The sequence below is a fragment of the Oncorhynchus kisutch genome, unplaced genomic scaffold (assembly GCF_002021735.2).
Source record: "Oncorhynchus kisutch isolate 150728-3 unplaced genomic scaffold, Okis_V2 scaffold3899, whole genome shotgun sequence".
In the NCBI taxonomy this organism is placed as follows: Eukaryota; Metazoa; Chordata; class Actinopteri; order Salmoniformes; family Salmonidae; genus Oncorhynchus; species Oncorhynchus kisutch.
The window spans coordinates 119,327-140,232 of record NW_022265844.1 but is presented as its reverse complement, the minus strand read 5'-3'; the positions used below and the strand labels follow the sequence as shown (position 1 = coordinate 140,232).

Sequence of the window (20,906 nt, the reverse complement as noted above, 5' to 3'; positions counted from 1 at the left end):
GTGTGTGTGGTGTGTGTGGTGTGTCTATAGATCAGACAGGGGGGTGTGTGTGTGTGTGTATAGATCAGACAGGGGTGTGTGTGTGTGTGGTGTGTCTATACAGCAGACAGAGGTGTGTGTGTGGAGTGTCTATACGGCAGACAGAGGTGTGTGTGTGTCTATACAGCAGACAGAGGTGTGTGTGTGTCTATACAGCAGACAGAGGTGTGTGTGTGGAGTGTCTATACGGCAGACAGAGGTGTGTGGTGTGTCTATACAGCAGACAGAGGTGTGTGTGTGTGGTGCGTCTATACAGCAGACAGAGGTGTGTGTGTGTCTATACAGCAGACAGAGGTGTGTGTGTTCTCCCTGAGGTGAGTATCAGTCAGATTCAGAGAGCAGTGGAGAGACCTCTGTATACAACACAACACACAAAATACTGTACACTAAATACACACCCATACTGTACACTAAATACACACCCATACTGTGAAAACATGATCAAATACCATCAAATACTCCCGTGTAGTTCTGGACTGATTCCTCACTGTTCTCATGATGCCCCCCCCCCCCCCCTTCTGAATCCTGAAGGTTGAAGTTTACTACTTGAAGGACTACTTTACACTGAGGTATTTTGTCCCTATAAATACTGTTGCATTCAGAATTATCGTGACGTCTAGATACTCAAGAAGAGAATGACATTCAACATGACCCGTCTGTCTTTACACAGGCAACAGTGTGTGTGTTCAACACTCAATCAAAACTACAGACAGCAATCACATAGCTGTCAATCATACTCAATCACGGGACTACAAACCCCAGGTTGCTCGAAAAGTAGGAAGTCTGCATCCAAATCTATTGCTTCAAATGTGAAAGGTCATGGCAATGCCTTGTGGGAAAGAATGAACAGTTATAACACGGTGTTCTGGTGGAGTTGCCCCTAGATGCTGATCTTAAGTCAGTTTCACATTTTCCACACTAACGGTTAAGGTTAGGATTGGGGGAGGAGAAGCAGCTCCTAGATCAGTACTTAGTGGGAAACTTCACCCCCTTACACACAGCCAGAACTCCCCATCAGACAGACAACACAGAGGTTTCAATACGACAGGACGTTGTCATGGATACTCAATAGATCCATGATGGGGGGGGGGGGGGCACGACGCATACCACTATAGGCAAAACTGAACCCCCCAAAACACACCTTGGTCGTACTCATTACTGCATACCGTAGCAAAACGTTTTGCAACGGAAAACAAACGTTTCTCATTGGACCAATGGAGGTTGGTCCCTTCCTGTTTGCTTCTGTTCAGCTTCGAGTGAATACGACCCTTGAACTTGAGATCTGCGATCATTATAGTCTAATAAGCACAATAAAAATGTTAAAAAGAGTATTGAAGTGAAGCATATTGACCAAGAAGAGTAAAGGAGGATAACTAATGTAGCTTTATCTTCATTTTCTGGTTGAGTTACTATGAAGTCTGCTTCTACACCTGCATTGCTTGCTGTTTGGGGTTTTAGGCTGGGTTTCTGTACAGCACTTTGAGATATCAGCTGATGTACGAAGGGCTATATAAATACATTTGATTTGATTTGAAGTCTGGGCAGAAATAAAGGACTTGAAGTCTTAAAGATGTATACGGATGGATATTGCAACAACAAAGGAGAATAAACCCATATGTGGTCATATATCAGTATAATAGATAAATACAGTTTACAGTTCTTTCAGAAAACTAAATGATATCACCCAGTAGTGTTGGTTTCTTTCTCTTCTTGTTTCACATGAAAATATAGAAATCTTTGTTTTCATTCCCAATAAAAATCTAAAATAGAAAAGGTCACTTAAAAGCACAGAGAGACAAACAGAAACGGAGAGAACATTCCAGAAATCCCCCCCCGCCCCAAAATCCCAGGCAGTTGGAAGTTCTAAGCGTTGTTCCTTTGCGACCAAAACGGAAAGTAGTTCCGACCAAGGACAAATAGTCCCCCTAGTCGAGAGGGCCCTGGAAGATGAGTCTAACGTATCCCTGCTCGCCACTCAGTTGCTGGGCGCAGAAGGGACAGGAGGCGTGGAAGGTGTGTGTTCCGTGCGGCAGCGGGATCTGACTCCAGAACATAGCAGTCTTCTCGGAACACACGTGACCACACGGTGAGAAGGCGTGGGTGGGCGGAGCCGTGTCCAGATAGAAGCTTGCCTCGCAGCCCAACCAGAGGGGAACGTACGGCCCAGTGGCTCGACACATTGGACACTCCCTGCTCCAGCCCTGCTCCCTCTCCTCCTGGTCCCGGTCCAGCCTGTCTCTGTCCCGGTCCAGCCTGTCTCTGTCCCGGTGGCTTCCCCAGTTGTGGTAACCGTGGACGTGGCCACACTGGAGATAGACCCACGGCTGCTTCTCATCTGGGGTGTCCTACAGTAGATGAGATACATCGTAAGTAATCCCATAAGGGGAGAATGGAAGAGTCACCAGCAACACATACAACAAAAACACCTGGATACATTAGAAAACCTATAGAACAGAAACCCCCTGCTGCCTTCTCTACTCTACAACTGGTCTTTCTCTACAGAAACCCCCTGCTGCCTTCTCTACTCTACAACTGGTCTTTCTCTACAGAAACCCCCTGCTGCCTTCTCTACTCTACAACTGGTCTTTCTCTACAGAAACCCCCTGCTGCCTTCTCTACTCTACAACTGGTCTTTCTCTACAGAAACCCCCTGCTGCCTTCTCTACTCTACAACTGGTCTTTCTCTACAGAAACCCCCTGCTGCCTTCTCTACTCTACAACTGGTCTTTCTCTACAGAAACCCCCTGCTGCCTTCTCTACTCTACAACTGGTCTTTCTCTACAGAAACCCCCTGCTGCCTTCTCTACTCTACAACTGGTCTTTCTCTACAGAAACCCCCTGCTGCCTTCTCTACTCTACAACTGGTCTTTCTCTACAGAAACCCCCTGCTGCCTTCTCTACTCTACAACTGGTCTTTCTCTACAGAAACCCCCTGCTGCCTTCTCTACTCTACAACTGGTCTTTCTCTACAGAAACCCCCTGCTGCCTTCTCTACAACTGGTCTTTCCCTACAGAAACCCCCTGCTGCCTTCTCTACTCTACAACTGGTTTTTCCCTACTAGCTCTGACTTTACTGATTTCTACTTTATTAAGGAGAAATGTACTGACTATGACTGAGATGTGGTTGTCCCACCTAGCCACTAACTGTAGTGGCTCTGGATAAGAGAGTCTGCTAAATGACTCACTACTGCAGTGTCTCTGGATAAGAGAGTCTGCTAAATGACTCCCTACTGTAGTGTCTCTGGATAAGAGAGTCTGCTAAATGACTCCCTACTGTAGTGTCTCTGGATAAGAGTCTGCTAAATGACTAAATATCTGTATCTAATAACTGCAGTTGCTTTGGATAAGAGCATGGGGGGGGGCATATTTTCTATTGTATTGTCATTGTATTAGGGAGGGAACTCGCCTTGCGTCTCATGGAGGGGAAGGCCAGGGTGTTGAAGCCGACGGGACACTGGGGCCGGGCTGCGTTGATTTCCTGACGTAGCGCCTCCAGGTGTTTGATGGTGGGGGTGCGGCTCAGGCCCTCGGCCGTGCGCCACAGGAGCGTGGCTCCACACAGGTCTATCAGTGAGCCATCCACCAGCTCCTGGCTCTCTGCCTCTACCTGAGGGGAGAGGGGACAATCTTCAAAACACGCAACAATATACACAACCATACGCGTAATTTCATCAGAACAGAACTTCACACATTAAACCTACTTTCAAAATGTTCAGATGATTACACTTTAACAAAATGTAAACTGAGACTCAGCGATATGACGTTACCACGAATAGCAGAGCAGATATTGAGATGAGCACAATGCATGACTTCACTCTCTCAGTCACACTGAGTATCTGTGCATGACTCCACTCTCTCAGTTACACTGAGTATCTGTGCATGACTTCACTCTCTCAGTCACACTGAGTATCTGTGCATGACTCCACTCTCTCAGTCACACACACTATCTGTGCATGACTTCACTCAGTCACACTGAGTATCTGTGCATGACTTCACTCTCTCAGTCACACTGAGTATCTGTGCATGACTCCACTCTCTCAGTCACACACACTATCTGTGCATGACTTCACTCTCTCAGTCACACTGAGTATCTGTGCATGACTCCACTCTCTCAGTCACACTGAGTATCTCTGCATGTACACAGGTGCTCTTCACACTGCTACAAGGTGTGAGCTATGAGACCAAAACAGCGGAGAAGTTTAGCCGCGCGCTTCAACGCTCTTAGTTGTTGAGGAAATGGACCGGACAATATTGCTGTTTACTTTGTGCATCTCTGAGTACTTTTAAGGAGCAGTGTTGAAGGGGTGTAGTGTCTCGTATAGCCCTGTAGATGGCAGGCTAGCCCATCTGTTCTCCACATCTCTGTATGGAGGTTGGAGAGCTGGTACACATTACTGACACACACACACCTCACATCCGGTCTCTTACACGACACCCAACTCACATCCTGTCTCTTACACGACACCCAACTCACATCCTGTCTCTTACACGACACCCAACTCACATCCTGTCTCTTACACGACACCCAACTCACATCCTGTCTCTTACACGACACCCAACTCACATCCTGTCTCTTACACGACACCCAACTCACATCCTGTCTCTTACACGACACCCAACTCACATCCTGTCTCTTACACGACACCCAACTCACATCCTGTCTCTTACACGACACCCAACTCACATCCTGTCTCTTACACGACACCCAACTCACATCCTGTCTCTTACACGACACCCAACTCACATCCTGTCTCTTACACGACACCCAACTCACATCCTGTCTCTTACACGACACCCAACTCACATCCTGTCTCTTACACGACACCCAACTCAAATCCTGTCTCTTATGACACCCAACTCACACCCTGTCTCAAACACGACACTACACCCAACTCACACCCTGTCTCAAACACGACACTACACCCAACTCACACCCTGTCTCAAACACGACACTACACCCAACTCACACCCTGTCTCAAACACGACACTACACCCAACTCACATCCTGTCTCTTACACAACACCAAACTCACATCCTGTCTCTTACACGACACTACACCCAACTCACATCCTGTCCCTTACACGACACCAAACTCACATCCTGTCTCAAACACACACTAGCACTGGCATCTCCTGCACACACACTCATTAATCATGTCACACTCTCATAAATCAAGGCAGACTTTTGTCAACACATACTGTAAGGACTCCAGGCCCTGGGGAGGGTGTGAGTGTGTTCTCCTATGGGTCTATCCTTAATTACAATCACTTCAACCCTGAACACTCAGACTGGGGAAGGACAAACAGGCCCACTGGCACTGGGTTCTGGTGGTGTGTGTGTGTGTGTGTGTGTGTGTGTGTGTGTGTGTGTGTGTGTGTGTGTGTGTGTGTGTGTGTGTACATGTCTGCATGCGCATATCTGTGTGGATGGTTTGTGCATGTGTGTGAAGGGCATACTGTAGGACACTATGCTGCAGTGTTGACCTCTTCTGTTTTCCCCAGTCACCTGCCTGGTGGACAGAGTCCTCTACTGACCGACCGACGGACACACAGAACCAGTCACATCCCATTTAACAGACACATGCTGTCATATAGCCTGGAAATACTACTATCTAAATGTACAACTACAGGCTGGGTCATAGGTTACAGGCTCTAATCAACTACAGGCTGGGCCATAGGCTACAGCCTCAAATCAACTACAGGCTGGGCCATAGGCTACAGGCTCTAATCAACTACAGGCTGGGTCATAGGTTACAGGCTCTAATCAACTACAGGCTGGGCCATAGGTTACAGGCTCTAATCAACTACAGGCTGGGTCATAGGTTACAGGCTCTAATCAACTACAGGCTGGCCATAGGTTACAGGCTCTAATCAACTACAGGCTGGGCCATAGGTTACAGGCTCTAATCAACTACAGGCTGGGCCATAGGTTACAGGCTCTAATCAACTACAGGCTGGGTCATAGGTTACAGGCTCTAATCAACTACAGGCTGGGCCATAGGTTACAGGCTCTAATCAACTACAGGCTGGGCCATAGGCTACAGGCTCTAATAAACTACAGGCTGGGTATACTGCCATAGGCTACAGCCTCAAATCAACTACAGGCTGGGTATACTGCCATAGGCTACAGCCTCAAATCAACTACAGGCTGGGTATACTGCCATAGGTTACAGCCTCAAATCAACTACAGGCTGGGTATACTGCCATAGGTTACAGCCTCAAATCAACTACAGACTGGGTATACTGCCATAGGCTACAGCCTCAAATCAACTACAGGCTGGGTATACTGCCATAGGCTACAGCCTCAAATCAACTACAGGCTGGGTATACTGCCATAGGCTACAGCCTCAAATCAACTACAGGCTGGGTATACTGCCATAGGCTACAGGCTCTAATCAACTACAGGCTGGGTATACTGCCATAGGCTACAGGCTCAAATCAACTACAGGCTGGGTATACTGCCATAGGCTACAGGCTCAAATCAACTACAGGCTGGGTATACTGCCATAGGCTACAGGCTCAAACAACTACAGGCTGGGTATACTGCCATAGGCTACAGCCTCAAATCAACTACAGGCTGGGTATACTGCCATAGGCTACAGCCTCAAATCAACTACAGGCTGGGTATACTGCCATAGGCTACAGCCTCAAATCCACTAGGCTACAGCCTCTAATCAACTAGGCTACAGCCTCTAATCAACTAGGCTACAGCCTCTAATCACTGACATTCACACTAAACCTAAGACATGTCAAGGAGAAGACTAAACATTTTCTTGTCCCAAGTTTGCCTTTTTCCTTAACTAAATGTTTAGACCAGTAAAAAGGGTCTTGCTAAGGCTTACCAGGCTTCTTCATTTGGAGCTGACAGTAGCAGATTAAAAATAGGGCCATCTGTGATTGATACTGTACATACATTTGACATATTTTTGTTTTATATAATACCCATTGAATCTTGAAGAATATAACTTATAATGTGCCTAATTAGCTTAGTTCAACTGTCGTACCTCATCAGAATTCCAAATATAAGCTTGTCATCCCTCGCTGTTTGTAAACAACGTAAATGTAAACAAACACTGTATAGCCTCACAACATGGCTAAAACTAGACGTCGGACATCATGGATGGTCAGTCCTCGTATCCATAACTATGTCTGTGAACATGAGTGGTTCCATTTTTCCAGCCCCTCCCTCGGCTGTTTACCACATCAGTAACCGGTGACACTTGGGTTTTGTTTAAGCTGTAGATTGCCTCTTTAAATTCAGGATAAATGATGAAGTGGTATTGTTCTTCTTCCCCATGACATTACTGCACCCTGCAGCTGTGTGGAGGTATTAATGTGACTGCATTACTGCACCCTGCAGCTGTGTGGAGGTATTAATGTGACTGCATTACTGCACCCTGCAGCTGTGTGGAGGTATTAATGTGACTGCATTACTGCACCCTGCAGCTGTGTGGAGGTATTACTGTGACTGCACTACTTTATACAGGAGGGAACAGGGCAGGTAGGTGACTGCATTACTGCACCCTGCAGCTGTATGGAGGTTTATTTATTAATGTGACTGCATTACTTTATACAGGAGGGAACAGGGCAGGTAGGTGACTGCACTACATTATACAGGAGGGTACAGGGCAGGTAGGTGACTGCATTACTGCACCCTGCAGCTGTGTGGAGGTTTATTTATTAATGTGACTGCATTACTTTATACAGGAGGGAACAGGGCAGGTAGGTGACTGCACTACATTATACAGGAGGGTACAGAGAAGGTGGGTGACTACACTACTTTATACAGGAGGGAACAGGGCAGGTAGGTGACTGCACTACATTATACAGGAGGGAACAGGGCAGGTGGGTGACTACACTACTTTATACAGGAGGATACAGAGAAGGTGGGTGACTACACTACTTTATACAGGAGGGAACAGGGCAGGTAGGTGACTGCACTACATTATACAGGAGGGAACAGGGCAGGTGGGTGACTGCACTACATTATACAGGAGGGTACAGAGAAGGTGGGTGACTACACTACTTTATACAGGAGGGAACAGGGCAGGTAGGTGACTGCACTACATTATACAGGAGGGAACAGGGCAGGTGGGTGACTACACTACTTTATACAGGAGGATACAGAGAAGGTGGGTGTCTACACTACTTTATACAGGAGGGTACAGGGCAGGTAGGTGACTGCACTACTGCACCCTGCAGCTGTGTGGAGGTTTATTTATTAATGTGACTGCATTACTTTATACAGGAGGGAACAGGGCAGGTAGGTGACTGCACTACATTATACAGGAGGGAACAGGGCAGGTAGGTGACTGCACTACATTATACAGGAGGGAACAGGGCAGGTAGGTGACTGCACTACATTATACAGGAGGGAACAGGGCAGGTAGGTGACTGCACTACATTATACAGGAGGGAACAGGGAAGGTAGGTGACTGCACTACATTATACAGGAGGGAACAGGGCAGGTAGGTGACTGCACTACATTATACAAGAGGGAACAGGGCAGGTAGGTGACTGCACTACATTATACAGGAGGGAACAGGGAAGGTAGGTGACTGCACTACATTATACAGGAGGGAACAGGGCAGGTAGGTGACTGCACTACATTATACAAGAGGGAACAGGGTAGGTAGGTGACTGCACTACATTATACAGGAGGGAACAGGGAAGGTAGGTGACTGCACTACATTATACAAGTGGTCATTTTCCTGTGGCATTCTGTAGATCCGTGGTTCCCAACCGGTGTGCCGAGGCCTTGAGGAAGTCTGCACTGGGAAACTTTATTTTTTAAACACTCACTTATTAACGTGACCAGTGGACTTTTGACTTGGGAGCACTAGTGGCGGTCAGGTGAAACATTAAACGTCACTTGGTTATATCTGTGTGGTTGTTTTAGGTCCAGTGTTCTCAGGCTGATGTTACATTTGAGAGGTGAGCATCAGGAGCAAAATTCATTTGTATAATTTTACTTTGTCTGTGAAAACCGTTAGCCAGAGTCATTTATTTCTTAATATATGGCTCTGGGCTTAGCTATACCAGAGCCTCTGGTACTGTATGGCTCTGGGCTTAGCTATACCAGAGCCTCTGGTACTGTATGGCTCTGGGCTTAGCTATACCAGAGCCTCTGGTACTGTATGGCTCTGGGCTTAGCTATACCAGAGCCTCTGGTACTGTTTGGCTCTGGGCTTAGCTATACCAGAGCCACTGCCATAGAAACACACAGAGCATGGTTGTGTCTCCGTGGTTGTACCTTTACAATGCAGGAAAACGCTCGTCTCTAGCCCAACCCGTTCAAAACTAAAAGACCGAAGCTACATCTCTCTCATTCTCCCGCGTTGCGTTGTGTCTAAGAACAGCCCTTAGCCGTGGTATATTTTATTTATTTTATTTTTTTATTTTACCTTTATTTAACTAGGCAAGTCAGTTAAGAACAAATTCTTATTTTCAATGACGGCCTAGGAACAGTGGGTTAACTGCCTGTTCAGGGGCAGAACGACAGATTGGTACCTTGTCAGCTTGGGGGTTTGAACTTGCAACCTTCCAGTTACAAGTCCACCACTCTAACCACTAGGCTACCCTGCCGCCCCGAAGTCACCTATAGTCACCTATATTGGTCATATACCACACTCCCCCAGGCCTTACTTTCATGTGGGCTAAGAGTTGTTCAAGCTCGGTAGAATCTTATTCAGAATGATTCACAGCTGTAACGACCGTCAAACGGTGCTTTCACCAAGTATGAAGTCTGGGCTGAGAAGACACACGATCAATACATCTTCATTTTTATTCATTTGGAAAAATAGGTTGTGTAGATCGGAAAGGACACAAATCTAATTTAATGCCTTTTTAGATTTCCTTTTGAGACAGATAAATATGAAGATGTTTCTATTGGTGCCCCCCCAGTATCTAAAACAGCCAATCAGCTGTGAAATAGGAAGTGGGTTCTTTAATGCTGGAGCACACATGGTTAACTCTTCACTATTGAAAGCTCCCCATAATGTACTCGTTCATTTGTTGCTGCATCGGGAGACATGAAGAGAGGGATGAGAGGAAGAGAGGTGAAAGAGGAGAGGTGGGATGATGCTTGATAAAGACCTGCGCTGCCATTTGGAATTGCTAACAAGTAGTGAAAAAAAAACATATTTCTCTCTCTCTCTCTCTCATTCTCTCTCTATCCCTCTCTCTTTAGAGTAGAATGTGTTTTCACGTTACCCCTCTCCATCTTGCCCTGTGTGTGTGTGTGTGTCTCTCACCATCTTGCCCTGTGTGTGTGTGTCTCACCATCTTGCCCCGCTGCTGAGCGGAGCGGGTCTCTCGGAGGGTGAAGACGTTACCGCAGACTGAGATCTCTCTCCAGACGCCTGGTTTGGAGTCCTCCGTGAAGCCGTGGCGAGGGTGCATCACCAGCACGCCGTTGGTGGTCAGACCGTCCATCTGACCGTCACACGTCTTCCATTTAGCAGCCTTCTCCTGACGGGGGCGGGGGACAAGGGGGGGGGTTAGAGAGGGAAATAGAAAGTAAATTGTTAATTTAGTGTCAAGATTTACTGTACTGTGTGGTATGCATGTACCTTTCTGAACATTTTAACAAATCAAAGAGGGAGGTGAAAATCCCCCCCATTTTCATTTTAGTGACACCCCCCCCGACCCCCGACCCCCCATCCCACACACACCTCCCCCATCCCACTCCCCCCTCCCCCCGACCCACTCACCCCTAGGAAGATGTTCTTGGAGCTGTCGAAGCCGGCAGCGTAGATGCGTGCGGTGTAGGGGGGCGTCCTCTGACACATGACACGGCAGGCGAAGCGAGAGATGGTGCTCTGGACTGACTGGGTGTCTGAGTTACTCTGGCTCCCTGCCACCGTGTCGGTTACCACAAAGTCTATAGGGCTCTCTGTGGAACGACCAATCTGACAGAGAGAGGGAGGGGAACGGTGGGAGAGAGAAAGACAATATGTTACAAGTAGGTTGACTTTATGTGGGAGACAGACAGAGAGAAGGAGAGAAATGGGGAGAGAGAAAAGACAATATGTTACAAGTAGGTTGACTTTATGTGGGAGACAGACAGAGAGAAGGAGAGAAATGGGGAGAGAGAAAAGACAGAGGACGTAAATGTGTTTAGAGACATTGACTGCACAGGTAGATTTAAATCTACTTCCATTCGAAACAGGTAATATGTTATTTATGCTCATAACTCATGTCTTATCAAGGGACTGCCTCACAGAAACAGGCTCCTGCCCCATGGGTCATTCTGACTCAGACAATACTTACTAACTTCATACTGTAACTAGTTAACACACAACACATTTGAAAGTACAAACACAAGCCAATACATTCACATAAATATAAGAATATGGATAGGTCCCAAATGGCGCCCTATTCCCTAATAGTCCTATGGCCCCTGGTTGAAAGAAGTGCACTACTTAGGGAATAGGGTGCACTACAGAGCCCTATGGGCCCTGGTTAAAAGATGTGCACTACATTAGGGTTGGGTGACTAAGATTTTATCGTCTATCGATGTGTGACAGCGATCGTTGATGGTGGCGACATTGTGATGTTACAAACTATGGTTTAGCATATTTAAAAACGGGACCGCAGCACCAGAGTCTGACATCACGGCGACATGCCAAATGCCCTGTTTACCGAACTGCCGAATTGTTCAAAATATGTGGTCGTTAGTAACATAAAGCAACAGAACAATGTAGAAAGAGTGAAGAGCACCAAAGCAGTGTAAAAATCTCAGATCGCCCCTAACAGGTTCCTCCCCCATCCCCTCTCCAACATGGGATGATCTGGAGTCAGGCTTATCGTTTAAAGCAGAAAGGAGCCCAGAAGAGAGAACGTTCCAGATGTGCTTTACCCTGATGATCCAGACTAAATAACACCCTACACTTGATACGACTATAATATATATCTATGCTTTTCAAAGGTAGGCTAATTTAACTGATATCTGAGTATTTTGTATAGACAACAGAAACACTACTAAGTTGAACATCTGCTGGTGAGCAGATGAAACCATACTGAATGAAGCACTTAAAAAGAGACCTCACGGACAACCTTAACTTTTTCACTTCATTTAAGAGGGAAAATTTGCCTGCAACTGACTAAAAAGTGAAGGAAAGTTTAAGAGAAAATGTCCTTAAGGATGTTTTCTGCAACTGGGCCCACAGAACGATGAGTTTGTAGTTACCTGGAACATGTCTGTGTTGTTATCATGAGTATATTCCACCACCACCGTCTGACCTCTGGATAACGTGTAGGAGATGCTGTGTTGGTCCTTGTTGCTGATAGCCTGGAGAGGGGAGGGAGGGACAAAGGGAGGGAGGGAGGACGGGGACAGAGACAGGGAAAGAAATTGAGAAAAGAGGAATGTTCAGTATAGAAATGTTGAACAGAGAAGGTTCTGTCCTCAGCTCTTTTTGTTATATTTCTATCTGCTAAGTAGCGTTCTAAACGTCTCACACACACACACACACACACACACACACACACACACACACACACACCTCAATCACTAATCCAAATGGTCCCCAACAATCCCAGCCTCGTGGTTTAACAGGCCTGTTTAAAGACTTAATTAAGAGGATGGAAACATACATGTGTTTCCAAGGACACACACACTTTGTAGGACATCTCTCTGCTGCCCTTCATTGGTCAGTTCACACTCAACTCTGCCGTAAACAGCCAGGGTGTTCCCTGTGTTCGTAAAGGCATGGTTCACATACTTCCACTGTTAACCAAGGCAGTATTGTTATGGTGTTGTGTGTAGGTTTTTAATTGAATTACATGTTGTTAAGAAAAAAATCTTATATACAACGACGGCCTACCAAAGGACAAAAGGCCTCCTGCAGGGACAGGGTAGAAAGGCCTCCTGCAGGGACAGGGTAGAAAGGCCTCCTGCAGGGACAGGGTAGAAAGCCTCCTGCAGGGACAGGGTAGAAAGGCCTCCTGCAGGGACAGGGTAGAAAGGCCTCCTGCAGGGACAGGGTAGAAAGGCCTCCTGCAGGGACAGGGTAGAAAGGCCTCCTGCAGGGACAGGGTAGAAAGGCCTCCTGCAGGGACAGGGTAGAAAGGCCTCCTGCAGGGACAGGGTAGAAAGGCCTCCTGCAGGGACAGGGTAGAAAGGCCTCCTGCAGGGACAGGGTAGAAAGGCCTCCTGCAGGGACAGGGTAGAAAGGCCTCCTGCAGGGACAGGGTAGAAAGGCCTCCTGCAGGGACAGGGTAGAAAGGCCTCCTGCAGGGACAGGGTAGAAAGGCCTCCTGCAGGGACAGGGTAGAAAGGCCTCCTGCAGGGACAGGGTAGAAAGGCCTCCTGCAGGGACAGGGTAGAAAGGCCTCCTGCAGGGACAGGGTAGAAAGGCCTCCTGCAGGGACAGGGTAGAAAGGCCTCCTGCAGGGACAGGGTAGAAAGGCCTCCTGCAGGGACAGGGTAGAAAGGCCTCCTGCAGGGACAGGGTAGAAAGGCCTCCTGCAGGGACAGGGTAGAAAGGCCTCCTGCAGGGACAGGGTAGAAAGGCCTCCTGCAGGGACAGGGTAGAAAGGCCTCCTGCAGGGACAGGGTAGAAAGGCCTCCTGCAGGGACAGGGTAGAAAGGCCTCCTGCAGGGACAGGGTAGAAAGGCCTCCTGCAGGGACAGGGTAAAAGGCCTCCTGCAGGGACAGGGTAAAAGGCCTCCTGCAGGGACAGGGTAAAAGGCCTCCTGCAGGGACAGGGTAAAAGGCCTCCTGCAGGGACAGGGTAAAAGGCCTCCTGCAGGGACAGGGTAAAAGGCCTCCTGCAGGGACAGGGTAAAGGCCTCCTGCAGGGACAGGGTAGAAAGGCCTCCTGCAGGGACAGGGTAAAAGGCCTCCTGCAGGGACAGGGTAAAAGGCCTCCTGCAGGGACAGGGTAAAAGGCCTCCTGCAGGGACAGGGTAAAAGGCCTCCTGCAGGGACAGGGTAAAAGGCCTCCTGCAGGGACAGGGTAAAAGGCCTCCTGCAGGGACAGGGTAAAGGCCTCCTGCAGGGACAGGGTGCTGGAATTAAAAATACAAATATAAGACAAAACACAAATCACGACAAGAGATACTGGTAGGGGTGTGTGTGGGTGTGTGTGTGTGTGTGTGTGTGGGTGTCTTACCTTAGCTGCCTGTGCGGTGCAGGCAGCATGCACTGTGCTGGGTTTGACCCCATTAGCCTTGGGTCTCTTAGACAGACTGAAACGGCTTTTCCTTCTGCCTCGATCACCGTTGGGTAGAGAGCCATTGTACCTAAAGAGAGAGACAGACAGAGAGAGAGAGATAAACAAGGGGATAGGATGCCATTTTGGAAGCAAGAAGTGTTCCTAGAGCAGGCAGGGGGAGTTGCTGTGAGTTCACAGACATGCCTGTATTGTGTGTGTGTGTGTGTGTGTGTGTGTGTGTGTGTGTGTGTGTGTGTGTGTGTGTGTGTGTGTGTGTGTGTGTGTGTGTGTGTGTGTGTGTGTGTTACCATCTTTGTGGGTACTGGAAATCCCAAAAGTTTTTCCCAGGTCCCCATGAGTACAAAGGCTAGATTTAAAGATAGGTTTAAGCTATGAGTGTGTGTGTGATCCAGCTCTGCTGATATCTCATCACTGTTTTCCATTGGAGACCAGGACCAACACTTCTGTTATAATCATCTCCCTGGAGACCAACACTACTGTTATAATCATCTCCCTGGAGAACAACACTACTGTTATAATCATCTCCCTGGAGAACAACACTACTGTTATAATCATCTCCCTGGAGACCAACACTACTGTTATAATCATCTCCCTGGAGACCAACACTACTGTTATAATCATCTCCCTGGAGAACAACACTACTGTTATAATCATCTCCCTGGAGACCAACACTACTGTTATAATCATCTCCCTGGAGAACAACACTACTGTTATAATCATCTCCCTGGAGACCAACACTACTGTTATAATCATCTCCCTGGAGAACAACACTACTGTTATAATCATCTCCCTGGAGACCAACACTACTGTTATAATCATCTCCCTGGAGAACAACACTACTGTTATAATCATCTCCCTGGAGAACAACACTACTGTTATAATCATCTCCCTGGAGAACAACACTACTGTTATAATCATCTCCCTGACAGCCTGGAGACCAACACTACTGTTATAATCATCTCCCTGACAGCCTGGAGACCAACACTACTGTTATAATCATCTCCCTGGAGAACAACACTACTGTTATAATCATCTCCCCGACAGCCTGGGGACCAACACTACTGTTATAATCATCTACCTGGAGACCAACACTACTGTTATAATCATCTCCCTGGAGACCAACACTACTGTTATAATCATCTCCCTGGAGAACAACACTACTGTTATAATCATCTCCCTGGAGACCAACACTACTGTTATAATCATCTCCCTGGAGAACAACACTACTGTTATAATCATCTCCCCGACAGCCTGGAGACCAACACTACTGTTATAATCATCTCCCTGGAGACCAACACTACTGTTATAATCATCTCCCTGGAGAACAACACTACTGTTATAATCATCTCCCCGACAGCCTGGAGACCAACACTACTGTTATAATCATCTCCCTGGAGACCAACACTACTGTTATAATCATCTCCCTGACAGCCTGGAGACCAACACTACTGTTATAATCATCTCCCTGACAGCCTGGAGACCAACACTACTGTTATAATCATCTCCCTGGAGACCAACACTACTGTTATAATCATCTCCCTGGAGACCAACACTACTGTTATAATCAATCTCCCTGGAGACCAACACTACTGTTATAATCATCTCCCTGGAGACCAACACTACTGTTATAATCATCTCCCTGGAGACCAACACTACTGTTATAATCATCTCCCTGGAGACCAACACTACTGTTATAATCATCTCCCTGGAGACCAACACTACTGTTATAATCATCTCCCTGGAGACCAACACTACTGTTATAATCATCTCCCTGGAGACCAACACTACTGTTATAATCATCTCCCTGGAGACCAACACTACTGTTATAATCATCTCCCTGGAGACCAACACTACTGTTATAATCATCTCCCTGGAGACCAACACTACTGTTATAATCATCTCCCTGGAGACCAACACTACTGTTATAATCATCTCCCTGGAGACCAACACTACTGTTATAATCATCTCCCTGGAGACCAACACTACTGTTATAATCATCTCCCCGACAGCCTGGGGACCAACACTACTGTTATAATCATCTCCCTGGAGACCAACACTACTGTTATAATCATCTCCCTGGAGACCAACACTACTGTTATAATCATCTACCTGGAGACCAACACTACTGTTATAATCATCTCCCTGGAGACCAACACTACTGTTATAATCATCTCCCTGGAGACCAACACTACTGTTATAATCATCTCCCTGGAGACCAACACTACTGTTATAATCATCTCCCTGGAGACCAACACTACTGTTATAATCATCTACCTGGAGACCAACACTACTGTTATAATCATCTACCTGGAGACCAACACTACTGTTATAATCATCTCCCTGGAGACCAACACTACTGTTATAATCATCTCCCTGACAGCCTGGAGACCAACACTACTGTTATAATCATCTCCCTGACAGCCTGGAGACCAACACTACTGTTATAATCATCTCCCTGACAGCCTGGAGACCAACACTACTGTTATAATCATCTCCCTGGAGACCAACACTACTGTTATAATCATCTCCCTGGAGACCAACACTACTGTTATAATCATCTCCCTGACAGCCTGGAGACCAACACTACTGCTGTAATCATCTACCTGGAGACCAACACTACTGCTATAATAATCTCCCTGACAGCCTGGAGACCAGGACCAACACTACACAACAAACAGTGAGTCAGCACACACAAACATACGCAGGTACACAAACACACACGTGTGTGTATGCCTGCGTGCCTGCATGTGCTTTTAAACACAACCCCCCACAATAACCACCTTGAAGAGAATAGGAAGCAACGTCATCATCAGATCTAGGATGTGTTATTTTAGTGTTCCCTTTATTTTTTTGAGCAGTGTATTTACGTCTGGGCACCGTCTCAGATTATTGCATGTTAGGCTTTTTTCGTAACGTTTAAAAAAAATCTGACACAGCGGTTGCATTAAGAACCAATGTATCTTTAATTATATGTAAAACCTGTATCTTTCTTCAAAGTTTAAATGTTTGATTTGTTCGATAATGTCCATCAGTTATGTCCAAATATCTTCTTTTGTTAGGGCGTTTGGAAAACAAATCCAAAAGCGCATTCAGGTTGCGCCGAACGTCGGACGAAAAGTTCAAAAAGTTCCGTTACAGCCCGTAGAAACATGCCAAACTAAGTATGGAATCAATCTTTAGGATGTTTTTAACATAAAACTTCATTAATGTTCCAACCGGACAATTCCTTTGTCTGTACAAATGAAGTGGAACGTAGCTACCTTTCACGTGAGCGCGCCAGACCGAGGCTGTGGCACTCTGCCAGACCGAGGCTGTGGCACTCTGCCAGACCGAGGCTGTGGCACTCTGCCAGACCGAGGCTGTGGCACTCTGCCAGACCGAGGCTGTGGCACTCTGCCAGACCGAGGCTGTGGCACTCTGCCAGACCGAGGCTGTGTGCCAGACCGAGGCTGTGTGCCAGACCGAGGCTGTGTGCCAGACCGAGGCTGTGTGCCAGACCGAGGCTGTGTGCCAGACCGAGGCTGTGTGCCAGACCGAGGCTGTGTGCCAGACCGAGGCTGTGTGCCAGACCGAGGCTGTGTGCCAGACCGAGGCTGTGGCACTCTGCCAGACCGAGGCTGTGGCACTCTGCCAGACCGAGGCTGTGGCACTCTGCCAGACCGAGGCTGTGGCACTCTGCCAGACCGAGGCTGTGGCACTCTGCCAGACCGAGGCTGTGGCACTCTGCCAGACCGAGGCTGTGGCACTCTGCCAGACCGAGGCTGTGGCACTCTGCCAGACCGAGGCTGTGGCACTCTGCCAGACCACTCACTCAAAGAGCCCTTATGAGCCCCTCCTTTAGAGTAGAATCCCCAAAACAGGTTCTAAATACTGTTGACATCTAGTGGAAGCCTTGGGAAGTGAAACATAACTAATATCGCCCTGTATCTTCAATGGGGGCCGAGTTGAAAAACTACCAACCTCAGATTTCCCACTTCCTGGTTGGATTTTTTCTCAGGGTTTTGCCTGCCATATGAGTCATGTTATACTCACAGACATCATTCAAACAGTTTTAGAAACTTCAGAGTGTTTTCTATCCAAATGTACTAATTATATGCATATTCTAGCTTTTACAGCTGAGTAACAGGCAGCTTAATTTGGGCACGTTTTCATCCAAGCTACCCAATTGTATGTAAGTAAGCATTTCATGGTAACGTCTACACTTTTTGTATTCTGTGCATGTAACAAATAAAGTTTGATTTGATCTACATAGTGGAACAGCCATAAGCATCTGAGTTAGTATCATCAACATAGTGGAACAGCCATAAGCATCTGAGTTAGTATCATCAACAGAGGAACAGCCATAAGTATCTGAGTTAGTTACTAAGTGGTGAAATGTTATGTGGTTGGCTCCTTACCCCAGCACCATGAGCTCTCCATATTTCACCGGCACTTTGGAGGAGGAGGTGGAGGAGGGGGAGATATTTTCCTGCTCTGGAGAGAACATGGGCCCGGCTGGCTGGATGGGTGAGGGTAGAAGGGAGGTCACACTAAATGGGTGGGGTCAGCTGAGCTTCAGCTCCGCCTCCTCATCCTGCATGTGCCTGTTGGTTGTCGCCACTGCAACCCTAGATAGAGATAAGAGAGCGCGTGAGGTCAGTCACACGTGGACAACACAGCTCACAACATCAGGAAGTCACCTGATCTCTCAGGTCTCACCTTACACTGAACAGGAAGTCACTGACAGTTACACCACCACACACCCATTAAGACACACACACACACAAATAGGGCCCTAGAAAAAAACTTCTGCGTTGCACCAGGCGTGGAATCCAGACATTAAACCCAAATTAAACAATACTCCAAAAATGTATTGAACTTACTAGAACATTCCTTAAAAATTGCCCATGTGACTCACAAGACATGAAGAAAATGCGGCAGGGTGGTTAGAACGTTGGACTAGTAACCGGAAGGTTGCAAGTTCAAACCCCCGAGTTGACAAGGTACAAATCTGTCGTTCTGCCCCTGAGCAGGCAGTTAACCCACTGTTCCTAGGCCGTCATTGAAAATAAGAATTTGTTCATTAACTGACTTGCCTAGTTAAATAAAGGTAAAATAAAATCATTGATTAGTAATTTCTTGCATCTTTCTGAAAGGGTGGTGCTCTTATGTCTAGTCTACACTTAGTGTAGCCGTTAGCGATGATGCTAATGATAACCATCTGCCGGTAGATGAAAAGGCTTTCCCAAAAACCTTCTCAATTTAATGTTAACTACAAAGCAGCCTATCTGCTACCTACCTGGCAGAATGATACCATGATTATTTGCATCAATCCAGTGGCCATTTGCTTAGAAAACTCTGCAAATCTCATGAGAGCTACAGAAACACCGCTAACCAAACAACGGTCTCTGGCTGGTGCCACCTGCATTAAAGGATAACTACACCCACACATGTGTGTGGTGTGTGTGTGTGGTGTGTGTTCGCTATGTGGTCTGGGGTTGAAACGGTTGCTGCTGTGTGTCTGTGTATCCCCTTAGGATAGGTTTATACTCCCCCACGCGGCCACCAAACTCCCCCACGCGGTCACCAAACTCCCCCACGCGGCCACCAAACTCCCCCACGCGGCCACCAAACTCCCCCACGCGGCCACCAAACTCCCCCACGCGGCCACCAAACTCCCCCACCAAACTCCCCCACGCGGTCACCAAACTCCCAAAAGAGGTCACCAAACTCCCCCACGCGGTCACCAAACTCCCCCACGCGGTCACCAAACTCCCCCACCAAACTCCCCCACGCGGTCACCAAACTCCCCCACGCAGCCACCAAACTCCCCCACGCAGCCACCAAACTCCCCCACGCAGCCACCAAACTCCCCCACGCAGCCACCAAACTCCCCCACGCGGTCACCAAACTCCCCCACGCGGTCACCAAACTCCCCCACGCGGTCACCAAACTCCCCCACGCGGTCACCAAACTCCCCCACGCGGTCACCAAACTCCCCCACGCGGTCACCAAACTCCCCCACGCGGTCACCAAACTCCCCCACGCGGTCACCAAACTCCCCCACGCGGTCACCAAACTCCCCCACGCGGTCACCAAATGTGCTCGGCAGAAAAACAAGGAGTGCTTAAAGTTTCAAGTTGCAAAAGGTTTTGCTACCGTTTCCCCTAATAAATACGACCCAGGGCTTTCACAGTGACCTCACTTCCTCAGACAACGGTGCCTTTGTGCAGCCAGGCAGTCCCCCTCCCCCCTAAAAACAACACCAACAATTTGCCTGTGTCCTGTTTGGCAGGTTGAGTCCCGTCCTTCAGAAGTTCAAGGAAAGGGAAAGGTGTGCTATTCTTCAACGACACGTTTGAGTGTTCAGAATGCACACTGGACTGGCTGTTGATCGGGACGCTTGTGAGAACTACGATGATGAAGTCACTTCAAATGGGAGTTGAGGTGATTCACAAATGGAATATATCAGACCAGTTTCCTGGAAACAGATTCACACACACAACCTATTTCATACCTCTCAGCTGCCAAGGCATCATTTGCAAAAAGCAAAGGCCTCACTCACATCAAGTTAAAATAATGTTACTCCCCACCACACTAACCACAAAAACACTAATGGAGAACTTCCAACTGAGATGGCTAACTGTTAACACCTTCTCACAAAGCAACTTGTCTTGATGATGCAGAGGTTGTTGATCCGGCTCACCT

General features: G+C 47.6%; 1 protein-coding gene across 1 annotated transcript in view; it reads right to left on the bottom strand.

The window, feature by feature from the left end:
* Positions 1–1,655: 1,655 nt before the first annotated feature.
* Positions 1,656–20,906, bottom strand: part of LOC109876624 (E3 ubiquitin-protein ligase pellino homolog 1) — a 34,705-nt gene continuing 15,454 nt past the window's right edge. Inside the window, exons 2-8 of the mRNA XM_031821163.1 lie at positions 18,617–18,826; positions 14,157–14,286; positions 12,229–12,330; positions 10,751–10,948; positions 10,320–10,508; positions 3,446–3,646; positions 1,656–2,384 (exon numbers count right to left, since the gene is read on the bottom strand). Of these exons, the coding sequence (XP_031677023.1) occupies positions 1,965–2,384; positions 3,446–3,646; positions 10,320–10,508; positions 10,751–10,948; positions 12,229–12,330; positions 14,157–14,286; positions 18,617–18,705 (1,329 nt within the window). The 5' untranslated portion in view covers positions 18,706–18,826 and the 3' untranslated portion in view covers positions 1,656–1,964. The remainder of the gene's footprint in view (positions 2,385–3,445; positions 3,647–10,319; positions 10,509–10,750; positions 10,949–12,228; positions 12,331–14,156; positions 14,287–18,616; positions 18,827–20,906) is intronic.